At 39.4% G+C, this 14,600-nt stretch overlaps 1 protein-coding gene across 22 annotated transcripts in view; it reads left to right on the forward strand.

Moving 5' to 3' along the window:
* The first annotated feature begins 5,428 nt into the window (after nucleotides 1-5,428).
* ppip5k1a (diphosphoinositol pentakisphosphate kinase 1a) overlaps nucleotides 5,429-14,600 on the forward strand; it is a 31,835-nt gene continuing 22,663 nt past the window's right edge. For all 22 annotated transcript variants that reach the window (XM_067490272.1, XM_067490292.1, XM_067490356.1 and 19 more), the window contains exons 1-8: nucleotides 5,429-5,516; nucleotides 9,363-9,869; nucleotides 10,214-10,409; nucleotides 10,743-10,833; nucleotides 11,040-11,125; nucleotides 11,631-11,785; nucleotides 13,732-13,833; nucleotides 14,355-14,516. In XM_067490272.1, coding sequence (XP_067346373.1) covers nucleotides 9,726-9,869; nucleotides 10,214-10,409; nucleotides 10,743-10,833; nucleotides 11,040-11,125; nucleotides 11,631-11,785; nucleotides 13,732-13,833; nucleotides 14,355-14,516 — 936 coding nt within the window. In that variant the 5' untranslated portion in view covers nucleotides 5,429-5,516; nucleotides 9,363-9,725. The remainder of the gene's footprint in view (nucleotides 5,517-9,362; nucleotides 9,870-10,213; nucleotides 10,410-10,742; nucleotides 10,834-11,039; nucleotides 11,126-11,630; nucleotides 11,786-13,731; nucleotides 13,834-14,354; nucleotides 14,517-14,600) is intronic.

Genomic DNA, 14,600 nt, shown 5'->3' on the forward strand with positions numbered 1-14,600 from the left:
GGGAAACCTCAGCATCAAGTTGCTCTCAGTGCAGTAGAATTTTCAAAATAAAAGCAGGCTTGTTCTTATAAGATTTCTCAGAGGTGGGCTGCTGCACAGAAGGTGGATGAGGTAACTCAGCTTTCCCAATTTCAGGCAAATTAACTTGTATTGAATGCAGTTGCATTACCTTTTGTAAGATAACTCTGGGCCATTGGGAAACTTACATTCAAACGTTGTTATCTCTGTGAATTTAAATATTATATTTAAAAAAATAATAATAATTAAAAAATATATATTTTGCCATTTTCTATTTTCAACTAATGACATAAGTGGGCTTGCTTCATGGAAATGTAGGGACTGAAAAGTTAATTTACCCCCTATAGATCTTGTTACTACAGGGTTTGAGGGAACATCTCTCATAGTCTGGGACTTATTGAACAGATGAATCCCATTCTTTTATGAGACATCTTGTAAAGGTAAAGGTGGACAGGCTTTTTTTTTTTATGAAATGTTCTGTTAGGTTGAGATCTGGAGCTTGTGAAGGAACTGTTCACCTCACTTTGTGCTAATAGACAGCATCCAGTAAGACATGAATGCACTTCTTTAATTTATGTTTTTTAAATCTGCACTGTTTGTTGTATTTGTAGAAATTTTTGTATTATGGATTTGGCAAGTTGTGTGATATTTTATTATACTTATTGTCAAAAATTATGCTTTTATTTTGTAAAAATAAACAAGGGATACCAAGCACTTTGGACTGGAAAATAGGGGTAGTGGGTGTGTGCTATCCCACCTCCTTGGTAGAAATGAAGTAATGTTGCACTTAGATGAGAGGCAGCCGAGCAAAGATTGGACACTATAAAATTGAAGAATGCAGCGATCACCCAACATGTTGCTGGTATCAAATTTAAAAAAACTACACACATCTTACTGTAGTTTAAGCGATGATATGTTACGTGTTCTATTTATAATCTATTTATAATCTATAATCTATGATCTTGTTATTTTTATGTACATGCTTGTCTTTTTTTAAAAACAGAACATCTGGACTGGCTTTTTTTCTCTCTCATCTGGATGCCACTGCAACAAGGCCCCAGATGCACGAAGTGGCAGAAGACGGAGCGATGAACAAAGGGCAATAACATTCGTCTCCGCTCTGTTGTCCGATTGTCATCAGTCTCCTAAAATGTTCACAATCCGCCTGCATGCTTTAACTCGTGCAAACTCTTTGGACACAAAGCTGCTCTTTCAGCCACTGAGCACTCACTGGGCAGGAAACGTGGACAATTACTCAGTACTCACACATCTAAATGTTGTTACAGCAGAAATAAACGAAAGCGGCTGAATTACAATGCGAGTCACGGATTTGTTTAGGTTGGATTTAATGACAGGAATTCTCTTATTTCCAACAGCAACACAAATCCCACTAACTGTAGGTTGCTGTGCTTTGTATGTTGTTACACACTGATTCTCCTTGTCATACTTGTAGCCTGCTTATTTTAATGATCACTGGCTCCGTGTGAACAGCGATGACAGGCTGGGAGGATGCAGGAATTGGGAGAATGCTAAATGTGAGAGCTTTAGGGGTTGGCGAGTCCAGGTTGGCCTCGCTGGGTCTGAATCTGAATGGTGTACAGTAACTGAACTACCTGGACCACGCTTCAAAGACGAGGGGAGAGACTCCGGCTGTCGTTGCCCTTTCCGTACGGTGAGAATGTGTCAGCAATTGTCCCGTTTTTCCACTGCAATGTTTAGACTTTTCCACTTTTAGGATGTTTGTGCACACATTTTGGGACAAGGTGTGTCTGCAGACTGGGCTATTTATATAGACAGCAGAGTCCGGTGAAATGAATAAAACTGTTTTGCAGTGCAGTGTTTGCAATTGCATAACTGCACTGTGGGCTATTTATGTGTTTGTGGCTGTTAGAGCCAGATTTTATTCTGTAGTTTGAAGTTTTTTGTCAGTTACAGTGTTGATCCCCACAGGTGGGGCTGAAGTGACCCCCAGCAATCACAGCGTTCCAGTTAAATCCTTTGGGATGGGCAGACATTTAACTTTATTTATAAGCTCCATTCATGACAAAGGCCACTTTCTGGAGAGCCGCTGAAGCACAGGGACTAAAAATCCACTGTAGGTCTCACACCACTAAACAGGGGAATAAAATAGTTACTAACTGGTATTTAGCAGCTAAAGAGCCAGATATTTAATTCAGCAGCTGAAATTCATATGTTGATGGAGAACAAAACAGAGTGAATACTGGACTCACATTTACCATGTGGACATAAACACTATAACAAATGAAAGACTATGTTGCTCTGGATGTGAATTATTGTTCTTTAAAAAACCTAATTTTTGATTTAGTGTGAACACACAAAACACAGCATGTAACCTTAAGCTGAGCAGCCGAAGTCCAACAATGTACATACAGTAGCATTTCATCCATCCATGGACATGTCTCCAGTCTGTCTCAGGGCCAATGCAGAGAGCCATACACAGAAAGACAACCATTCACAAACTCTAATCTATCAAATTACTGTACTCAAAAATACTTTCTTTTTTGACTGTTGAGAAGAAGGTGCACTTTTTTCATGGTGGTGTTTTTCTTGAGCATAGAATCAGGTGTGCATTAGTGTTCATTGTGCTGTCTGATATGTATTACTGGTGTGTGTGTGTGTGTGTGTGTGTTGGGGGGGGGGGCTACCAAGATGATGGACTTCTAGCAACTTTTCAAACCTGAGAACAGGAACAGCAGTCAGGAAGTCTGCTCTGCACTGCTGAAAGGATTTTGTTAGAGAAACCTCTCAGGAGAGGTTGAAAGCAGAGTACGGTGATTTTTTTCTTGCCTGGTGCATATGAATGGCTTCTGTGTGCAGCTCCCTGTACCTGCACAACCTTCCTGAGTCTGCAGCTTCACCTTGTACTGAAAATGCTCACCGATGGTCCAATGCAACTGGTCGCTGGATTTAAACAAAAGTAAAACCGCAAAAGCCCCTGAAAATAGAGTTTTCCCAAGCAGGAGATGCTCAATAACATCTGTGCATGGCCACTTTTACCCATCAAAATGAAAATGAATAGTGAACTTGTGGACTTCAGGGTGTTTCTGATAGAACACTGTTTCCTTTCCGCAGAGCACAGAACAGTCGTTCTTCTCTCTGAGCAGAAATGAAAAACACAGCTGATAAAAGACGACGTCCACTTGCAACCAGACCACTGCCAGCTTACATTTACTCGACACCCGGAGTCATTAACCGCTGCGTTGCTCCCATAGCTGCACTGGTGTTCAGACTGGTGCCTTCCCCCCTCTCAAAGAACACTTGTTTTAAATGGCTTTTTGACACCATACTCACAGGACGTGTTTTCCTGTAATGTTGAAATGACCTCAAATCACTGTAGGTCTTTGATAAATGGAGCTTTTGGAGCAACTGTGATACTTTGCACCCACTCACTTATGTAGAGCCAAATAGTAAGCCGAAGGAAGTTCTTCTGAAATCTGTTTACCTGAGCTGCTTTCAGAAAAGATTTCAGTGTCTTGTCTAAGGACACTTTAACACGTAGCCAGGAGGGACCAAGAATCAAACCACTGACCCTGTGGTCCGCCTCACCAACTGAGCTACAGCCACCCCCTATGAGCTAAGGTTTATCTCACACACATAACTACCATGCAGATTTCTCACTAGAGCAGTTTGAAGAACAGCCATTTGCTATTAAAAGCAGTCCAAAGGTGGGGAAAGAGCTGACAGTGTTTCACAGGTTGGAACCCATCAGCTCCTGCGGGGGCACAACGACCACAGCAACTGGCAGCAGCTGGGGAGAGGTGAAACTCTATTTATAATAAGGTTCGTTGTCCAGATCTGACCTATTTCTGGAAGTCACAGAAAGTGTAACACTCAAAACATTAGCAAATAGAAGCCATATGAGGGTGGCAGGCAGCAGAGGGCCTCCTCACAGTGGGTCTTTGTGACAGGAGAAGGAGGTAGTGATAGAGAAGATAAGGGATAATTTAGATAGATTTCACTCAATTGTGACAAAAGCTGCCTCTTCCCCTCTTTCTTACACTATGCTGAGTTTAGTATGAATTAGTATTCTGAGGAGGTGTATTTGTTTTTAGCCTGGCAGTATTTGTGCAAGTGGGTACGTCTCTGTTCCTCATGTTCAGTTTATTATAGTAAAACTTTATTTGAATGCTTTTTTTGTGAGGAGTCCTGCAGAGAGCAATGTGCTAAGTTCACATCAACAACACCCCGAGCTGGTGAACACGTAGGCTTATAACTCACAGGATGGTGTGGGGGTCAAACAGGCTCTGGTCTGCGTACTGACATCAGTGTTGCCTCTCACGTTATCAGCAGTTTCAGTTGGGTGGTTTGCTTTATGAACTCTCTATTCAATAAAGATTGGATGACCTTTTAAAAAAGTACTGAGCTTCAGTACAGAAACCTCAATGCAAAACCTCCAGTAGTTGTCTTTTAGGAATACAATCCAACCCCTGCTGTGTACCATCAATGGTAATAGTTGTTGTAGTAGCTTTACACACAATAGTAATGCTTGTACTTACATCAGCAATACCACAATACTATTAAGACTGGTGTTTATATGTGTATTCCATCTTTAATTAATCGTGATTATTCTAATGACCATGTAGTTTAAAACCTAATGCTGTAATATAAAAATGCAGGTGTCATATTTACTATCTAAATCTAACTATTAACTGTCATATTTTCTTGTTTCTGGCAGATTACTAGGTAGTATGGGCCTACAATAAAATCCAAGTAATGCAGTACAAAAACTGTCTGCAGCACATATGTTTGGTTTTTGGGAAACCTGGGGGAGAGATAAAAAGTATTGATTCTATCTTTTTTGGAATATGTAGATTGTATTTTGTCCACCCCGTATATGTCAGGGTTAAGGAACCGAAATGGAGAAGTTCTCACCTTCAAGGACGTTTTACTGCATAACCTTTGTATTAAATTGCAATTATTTTAGCAATGTGTTTCTTATAAAGGGCCAACTCACAGTATACTTTTGGGTAGTGTAGTTTAATGCATTGTATTTTAGGATCATACCACGTATGTGTTGAATAAACACAATATTGCCCAGTAATATTCGTCATGGAATAATTGTTGTGGAACTGAAACATATAGTAGCAATAAATTATAGTTTTGCAGTAAAGAAAAAGAGCTATAATAACAAAGACATTCTAAGGTTGTTTCTTTTCTTTTCTTTTTTCTTAATTGTTGTCATTTTTATTCCAACACGATCATATCTTGGCTGTCTTGTTTAGCTGGTCCCGGTTGTAACGCTAGAGGCCGCCAACACACTTTTCATTTTGTGTTGGTCTGTGGAAACTAGGTCGTCGCTTATTGGCTCATGTAATTTATGGGCAACGCCTTCTAGGAACGTCCTACTTTCCTATTGGTTGGTTCGTGCGCCGATCATTTGTACGTTCATAGTGAAAATTAAGCTTGGTTTCACATGCAAACTGTCAAAAGTGAAGGAAGCAAGATGACGGCAGCGACACAAATTGTACCGCTACACCGTGAGTCCATCATTTAATGTTTAAGCTGCAAACGGAAATATTAATCACATGCCTCCTGTCATAAGTGCTAATATTAATATCAGCATAGATATTTAGCATCTGTTTAAAAGGGCATACAAAATGGCCCTGGCCCTTGTTTACATTGCCGAATCAGCCGGGGGGTACTAGCTAGCTAAATGCTGACAGTGGCTAACAGAAATAGGTTTGTCTTAACGTTAGCTATTATTAAGGGGAGCAAATGGGAGTTTATGCGCCAAATAGCAATATTCTGGAAGTCTAATAAACTGTCGGAATTTTACACACTAATACATTTAACGGTGGCGTTTTTTCGGTTTTCCTTTTAATATATCTGGGTCTGCGTGTTCCGACATCAATTCAGTCCCATAAAGCCGTAATGAACTTGTTAGCGACAGTAACGGTAACATCAAATGACGTCAGATCGAGGGTAACGTTAACCGACACGTTACCACAAACGACGGGTTCTGTAGGATTTTTATTTATTTATTTATTTTATAAAAATCCCGTAGGGTGTTTAATGGTGCAACCTGTCAGGCCCATCAAATGCAGTGTTTTTATAAGGTAGAGAGGACCAGTCTATTATTGTAACTGCAATGTATAATATAATAATAAGATTAATAAGATTATGAAGGTCATAGCGTCAGTAAACACTGTCAAGTAAAACTAAGATGCTTTTTAAAACAAGGTTGGTAAATAGGAATTTATTTACCAGTATTCATCATTAATGGTATTTGTCTCCCTTCTGTCTCTTCAAGCCATTTTAAACTCACTCATCCTTATGAAATATCTGGAAATACTGTACAAATTTTGAATTCCCATGGTCTTTCAATTAAAAGACAGTCAGATGGACAAATTAAAGCATCAAGTAATCACAGCTGAACAACTGGCACGGACTGATTGTTTTATAGTTTTAATCATACCATATTAATTTGCCGATGTTCTGTTTATTGGGTAATTGCTTTGTGGTCAGTGGTCTTTTGAACAACAAATGTATCACTGTTAGTTGCTATTCATGTTAAAACATGAGTACACCTGAGTGACTGCAAACTAAAAGAAGTAATGTTCAGTTAAATATTTTATATAAATTATTGCCATCAAATGCAGTGTACACACACTTCAATTTGCGGGTCTGTTTAGGTGGCAACCATACAACCAGGACTGTCACAGAGGCTATTTAGTGAAATCGTTTTAAAGAAACAAGCCATGACAGCACAAAGTCAGGATCCACTGCCCACTGGAGTTAAAGAGCGGAGTAAATTCTGGCATGGCACTGTTCAGGCACCCTTTAAGCCTGCCCCAGCAAGGAGTCCTTAGTCATCTCGTTCAAGGTGGAGTAGAGGTGGAACTTTGTGAGGCAATAAATCTACAAAAAATATGATTAGGGCAATTGGAAAGAAATGCAATAGAGATTAAAAATCACAGTCATATAATGCAATACCATGAGGTCAAACACAAGACTGAAGGCTGTCGTGGAGTTTCTGTTTCATCACTGAGTTTCAGTAAACAGAATGGCCGACATATGCCACCGCTGTCCTGGGGTAACTCTTAACATTTTAGAGTCTTCAGAGCTGCAGCAATTGAGTCAAGAATTGATTAATTGAATAAAAGAGGAATGTGTTGTTGAACTGTGTCTTATTTCACGTAACCAAAAAACTTTTAAAAAGCCCATGGTTTTGCTTTTCAATTGTAAAGATTCCGCTTTTACACTGTTGGTCAGACAAATCAAGACGGCACCTTGGGCTGTAGAAAACAGTGTTGACTAATTCGTGCAGTTTACAGATAAAATTCTCTTTTAGTTTATTTAAAACATTTCAAAACTAAATGGATTGCGTCATGATTGAAATATGTTTTCTAGCTCCTTAAAGTTTACATTCCTGTGTGTAGAATGTAAACTGCACTCAGCGTCGCCTGAACCAAAAAATAAAGAGGACATGATCACACGGTTCTCAGTGGGAGCTGTGGCCTGTTTGTACTCTGAGGAAGCAGGTGTAATAGTAGAGATTAACTAGAGTAATCCACTAAGCTAAAGAAATCATTTATTTTAAATCAACTCAGTGACAGAATGGATGTAAGGATGAACTTATGTAAGCACATACCAACGGAGCAGTTAAACTGTCGTAAAGTTCTAATTCTGAACAGGCACTGGCTTGACTGGAATGAACCTGTTTCCTTATTTCCATTGCCTTAAATCAATGTGCACAGATGTAACCAACGTCAAGACCTAGTGCTTTAGTAATAATCATGTTAAAGATGATGTTCTTAGAAATACATTTTATAAAACAGTTACTGTCTACTAAGTGTCTAATTCTTATTCTGTTTGATTTTTTAATGGACATCTATTTATTTTTAACAAGACTCCATTTGATGATTATCATCATAATGCATTATTTTTGCATTACTTAGTCTATAAAATGTCCAAATTCAGTTAAGGATTCTTAAAACAATTCCACATGTTCAGATTGATATTTTGTTTTTAATTTACCATCAAAAGAAGAATAAGAAAACTAGGTCATTATTTCCTTTATAGAAGGTGGAACCAGTTACATTTGTATTTTTGCCTTAAAAATGCATAAATAAGTAACAGACCCAAAAGCTAATAGTGAACTGGCCATTTGGTTAAATTACATTGTTGGCAGTTATAATTCTTTGTGGAAGTACTGAGTGTTTTAGGTCATTTTAATGTTAAAATAAACAAGCAAAGTCTGGAGACCGAGTTTTTTTCCTCATCTTGGGCTCCTAAAGCTTTGAACTGTCAAGTGTTTGTTATCTCATTTAGAACCCTTCTAGGCTACTAATGCTAATAATGGTGTTTTCCTCTGCAATTAAGCAGCCCTGACCTTTGAGTGACTGTGCCTGATGGTGGTTTGTTGTTCAGATGGGTGTCTCATTGCCTGCCAGAGGGCAGCTTGGTTTGTCTACAGCATGACATGGTCTAATGCCTTTTCTGTCTCCATGGTTGGCTAATGTTTGGTGGTGAGGCAAATGCAGACCGGACGTAATGCTCCTACTCTTTTGCAGGACCAGACTGCAACGTCAGGGTTAAATGTGTAACTATAGAGTAAAGTGTTAGAGATAATTATTGTTTATATGTACAGCCAGTGTTGTTGGGTTTTTTTTTTTTTTTTTGCTGTCCAGTTTAAAAACCAGTTACCATTATAGTTTACAATAATTTATCGATAAGCAACTATCAGATGCCTTTTAACAAATATGAAAGCTGAAAATATTTTGTTGTTTTTTTTTATTACATTTTTTTTAATCTGTTTTATCTGAATTCGTTTCTCAATTAATTTTTTATTAAACTATGGGGCACTAAAAGATCCATACAAATTGTGGCTAATCAATAAATCCAGAAATCTCTGCAGCCCCGATCCTTTTGCAGTCATTGGTAATCAAAAATGTCAAAAGATTTAAATGAACTTTGATGAAAACAACAGTGTTGCCTTAGAGTTGACAGTAGTTCACCAAATTTCTGGGCCTGGAGGTTGCATCCCTGGTCTGACTAACATTATCCAAAATAGAAGCAGTGAAAGATGATTATCGGTGTTTGCATCATACTTTCTGGAGGTGTCTCTATTCATAGAAATCTTGCCTGCGGACTGTGTCTGTATGGCTTGATGTATTTTAAAGCCAGATTCCCAAAATTAGTTTGTTTTTTTTCAATATTGCAAGTTGCCACTAGCACATCTTATTTTCTTTCCACATGTAATGAACAGTATGTTTTATGACCTAGAGAGTCAGTAGCATTTATTAGGAGTAGTGCAAATGAAGTATAATGGAAAATGAAAGCAAAATTGCATAAACATTGCTGAATGTTTGTTTCTCTTGCAGAATGACTGTCAGTCTTTCATACAAATGGAGAAAAGGACTCTCATCACATAATTAGAGCTTCAGCCCTAAGACGCTTAAGAAACTCAAGCAAGTCATTTGAGATGTGACAGCGTCACTGCAGAGGACTGACCACCATAATTTCCCACATAACCTTTTCCATTTGAGACCCCCCCCCCCCCACGCTCATTCAGTCTTGCCCTGCTTGTCTGCCTATTTCACCTTCATATACTGGCTCTCCAGTCCAGACAGAGTGGACCTGTTCCTTTTCCCAGGCCTCGTGCCCTCCCATCGGCGGCCCGCTCCGGCGGTGTGTTGGTGTACGATGGCGTGGCGGGAAACTGAGGGCTGCCGAGGGGGACTGTGATGTCAGAGCCTAACAGCCCGGATGAGAGCCGGCGAGGCGCTCCCAGATTCTTCGTGGGCTGCGAGGACGATGAGAGCGAGGTCCTGGAGGACAGCATGAGGACTGACATGGAGCTGTATGAGGACGACGAAGACACAGACTCGGTGGGAGAAACTTGTTAAATCATGTACCTTCTATACAATTATTCTTTTCCTATTTGACATTTGGTCTCAGGATTTACATTTACGGTTTGGTTCCCGTTACTGTTCTGTGTTCAGGGTTTTTGGTTCAGTTTGGTATGTTTTGGGGTGATGCTTTTCATTTGGCAAAAAGGTTAATACCTCTTTCCTTAAACCTCTGGATAATGAGGAGCATAAGGAGCATTAACACTTCATCATTGTCAAACACCTCTTGTGAGATCTAAAGGAATAGGATTGTTTTTCTGTCAATTGATTAAACAATTGGGTCATTGATAGTTTGCTTTCCTTTCCCTCTCTGCTGTGTTCAGCCCCCGGAGCAGCAGATCGTGGTGGGGATCTGTTGCATGATGAAGAAGTCCAAGTCCAAGCCCATGACCCAGATCCTGGAGAGGCTATGCAGGTTTGAGTACATCACTGTGGTCATCTTCCCAGAGGACGTCATCCTCAACGAGCCCGTGGACAAATGGCCTCTGTGTGACTGCCTTATCTCTTTCCACTCCAAGGGTATTGCACACACAAACACATACATGCACACAGATAATATTACAGTATTATTACAGTACTTTGTGTTTTTTATTTGTCATAAATAAATGATGCTTATTTCCTACATGGGTGATGTCTGTATGCTTTGATTGTCTGTGTGAGTCTGTGTGAATGCATGGGCTTCCTATCAACTGTCAAACAATTTACACACCACAATCATTGTCAGAATTATGTTAGTCGTTCTGTCTGCCCATGGGGAGTGTAGTTTTTTCTAACAGTATTTCTTTAGCTGTAACTCTAAACTTGCATTGTCTATGTTATCAATTTATTGAATTTCTTGTCTACATTACACAGGATTCCCTCTGGATAAGGCAGTGAGCTACGCCAAACTAAGAAACCCTCTGCTCATTAATGACTTGAACATGCAATACTACATACAGGACAGGTACTGTGTCATACCATAATACATAATACAATATAATAATACAGAATACAAGTGTAAATAAGCACCAAGGCCACCATCAACTTACTGAAAAACATTTTCTGAGTTGGTGTGGGACACATCAGATAATGTAGCTTTTCTAGTGTATGCTAATGCTAATGTGCAGAAAACTTTTAAAAATGTTTTCTACAAATTCATTTATTTACCAGGAGAGAGGTGTATCGCATCCTGCAGGAGGAAGGGATTGATCTACCACGCTACGCTGTGCTAAACCGTGATCCAGATAAACCAGAAGGTTAGTTGGCTGTTAATATTCAATAAGTCTTATTTTTTTACTAAGGTATCTTTCTACCTTTCAACCGAGCTTTTTCCTACCCAGTAACAACACTTTCAAAAAATAAAAATCCCAAAAATTCCTGTCCATGCAGAATCCTGAGGCCATTAATTGAAGACTGCATTGGTTTTATTTCAGCTTTTGGATAAATATAGTATCCAATAGTCACAAGTGCCCCATACTTAAGTGCTCTGACATGATGAGTCTGGTATTCAAATCTCTTTTTCACATAGTGACACAGTGATGGTCTCTGGAGTAATGTGCGATCAGATGTTTAATGTCTCTGCCCACCATGGCAGCAATGACAGCTTTTGAAATGACCATCACATGGTTCAGAATGCAGAGCTGCTTCGCAGGGCTCCAGAGTAAACACCGAGGGGTCAGGCGTCATCTGTATTTATTATTAAGGGGTAATGAAAGGGGCTTTACTTGAGTGAGGTAAAAACAGTTTCTCTTTGTGTCTCAGAGTGTAACCTAGTGGAAGGAGAGGACCATGTGGAGGTGAACGGAGAAATATTCCAGAAGCCTTTTGTTGAGAAGCCTGTGTGTGCAGAGGACCACAATGTCTACATCTACTACCCGACTTCTGCTGGTGGTGGCAGCCAGCGACTCTTCAGAAAGGTCCTTCCATGATTTTTATTTTTTTTTTAACCTGTTAATCCTGGTTTTAACACCAAGTTGAAAGATCATATGAGATCAAACTGGCAAGTAATTACAAAAATTCCCAATCTTCTGAACTGCTGCTGAAATAGTCTTATCAGAACCAGTTAACTGTTGTCAAAAGGCCCATGTTCCACATTTCACATGGTTCACTACTAATAACCAACTAATAACTAGCCATTTAATTTCACTGAGCAATAATGTCTGGTTGCACAGTGACTTACAGTACAGAGAGACACTAGTGTGTCCTCCAGTTCAGGGATTTGTTTGGAATTTGCTTTAGATTCAAGCACCAACTTTTTCATGTTCAAGGGCACTTGTCTGCCTTAGATAAGAGCCCTCATGTTATATTTGGAAAGTGTTACAGGCCCAGTGCTTTGTGAATAGAAAACACAAGGCATTAATTAACTGCAGTTCCAGAGGAAGAACATAATCATAAATGAGTCATACTCAGTGTGTTTACATGGACTTAAGTAACCAGGTTACATTATGTAAACAGGAAACCTGGTTACCAAGGTAGAACAGTACACCTAATTTCTTTGCCATATATACACGTAACTAGGTTCATAATCAGCTTTCTCCAACTGTACAAGTGCGTAACAAAAGGATGCAGACAGGAACAAACAGGGAAAGAGGGAAAAGAATCAAAGAGGAACAAAGAGGGAAAGAATAATTGAAAGGAGAGATTATTAACGGCAGGATGCCACAATCCCAATTCCAAAAAAGTTAGGAGGGAGTTTAAAAAGTAAATACAAACAGAACTTAATAATCTGCAAATCTCCTCAACCCATATTTTATTCACAATAGAACATAAACATCATATCAGATGTTGAAAGTGAGACATTTTACCATTTCTTAGAAAATACGATCTCATTTTGAATTTGATGGCAGCAACACATCTTAAACAAAGTTGGGTAAGAGGCAACAAATGTCTGGAAAAGTAATTGCTGCAAATCATAATCAAATGGAGCATTTGACAACTAATGAGGTTAATTATCAACACGTCAGTAACATGACTGGGTATCAAAGAAGCATTTTAGAGAGGCAGAGTCTGGAATGTAAAGGTGGGCAGACGTTCACCATATGTGACAAACTGCATCTAAAAATTCTGGAACAATTTGAGAAAAATGTTCCTCAATGAAAATTGGGAAGACTTTGAAGATCTCACCACCTACAGTATATAATATCATCTAAAGCTTCAGAGACTCGGGAGAAATCTTTGTGAGCAATGGTCAATGCCGAAGGTCAAAACTGGATGTGCGTGATCTTCGGGTCCTCATTAAAAACAGGCCTGATTCTCTACTGGAATTCACTGCATGGGCTCAGGAACACTTCCAGAAATCACTGTTCACCGTGCAGTCCACAAATGTAAGTTGAAGCTGTATCACAAAGAAGAAACCACATGTGAACACGTGTTCTCTGGGCCAAAGCTCATTTAAAACGGTCTGAGGCAAAATGAAATAACTGTTTTGTGGTCAGATTAATCAAAATTTGAAATTCTTTTTGGACGTGTCCTGTGGACTAAAGAGGCCTCAGTTGCCTCAGTTTCAGCATGTTCTAAGGTGAATAAAATATGGGTTGACGAGATTTTAAAATAATTGCATTCTGTTTATATTTTGGTTTACACATTCACCCAACTTTTTTGGAATTGGGGCTGCAAAATGTCTGCCTAACGTTTGACAGAATATTTAACACACAGCGCAACAAGATATACTGTAAGTCACCTTCCCCAACAGGAGGAGAAATCAGGTTACTCCTCTGCTGCATGAACAAAGCAGCTAGGTTCCCAAGCCGTTCCCCGATTACCAGAGAAAGCGGATTTCTCTAAGTATCCAGGTTACTTGCATGTCCAAGCTGTCACTGTTAGCTTCTGTATTGTTTCATTCACTCAGCTCTGATTTGTGTAGATTGGAAGCCGAAGCAGTGTGTACTCACCAGAGAGCAGTGTGAGGAAGACAGGCTCCTACATCTATGAAGAGTTCATGCCAACAGATGGCACTGATGTAAAGGTAGAATGTTGACTAATATTGATTATTTGAAAAGATAACCGCTGAACGCTTACCTGTGATTCTGAAAGTATTTTTCGCATAGACAGTCTTACGTAACTCACACTTGGTAACATTTGTAAAATTTGGAGGTAGGTGTATGTTCAAAAAATGTTCTTGTACCAAAACAAAGGACTAATAATTTTCACGTTTTATGAAATGTTATTTGTGCTTAAAAGAAAAAAATGGTGAATTTTTTGATTGGCAAGACAACACAGACTTCAGACTTGGGAAATGGAAGTTAACATAAGGGAAAACTGTATGTTGTGATGTCAGTGGTTGCTGCTATCAGTTGTAAAAACTAAAGTGTCTGCTGGCCTCTATAGAAGTTAACAACAACTCACAAACATGTCTGGAACCAGCAGCCCCCACTTACTTTACCACTACGTGTACTAATACTAGTGTTTGTGCTCTGACGATATGACCGCAATTATGACAATAATTTAGTAATTTTGGACAGTAATTGAGAGTTTATCTGACCTCAGGTGTACACTGTGGGCCCAGACTATGCTCATGCTGAGGCCCGGAAATCCCCTGCTCTGGATGGAAAGGTGGAGAGAGACAGTGAGGGCAAGGAGGTTCGCTACCCTGTGATGCTCTCGGCCATGGAGAAGCTGGTGGCTCGTAAGGTCTGCCTAGCATTTAAGGTAAACAAAGGCATGGTATGACGTATTCTGGTTCTTTTGGCCCAATACTGTTGCATCTCAGCACATTCTCTTCTCCTCCCAACA

The sequence above is a fragment of the Channa argus genome, chromosome 2 (genome assembly GCF_033026475.1).
Source record: "Channa argus isolate prfri chromosome 2, Channa argus male v1.0, whole genome shotgun sequence".
Taxonomy (NCBI): Eukaryota; Metazoa; Chordata; class Actinopteri; order Anabantiformes; family Channidae; genus Channa; species Channa argus.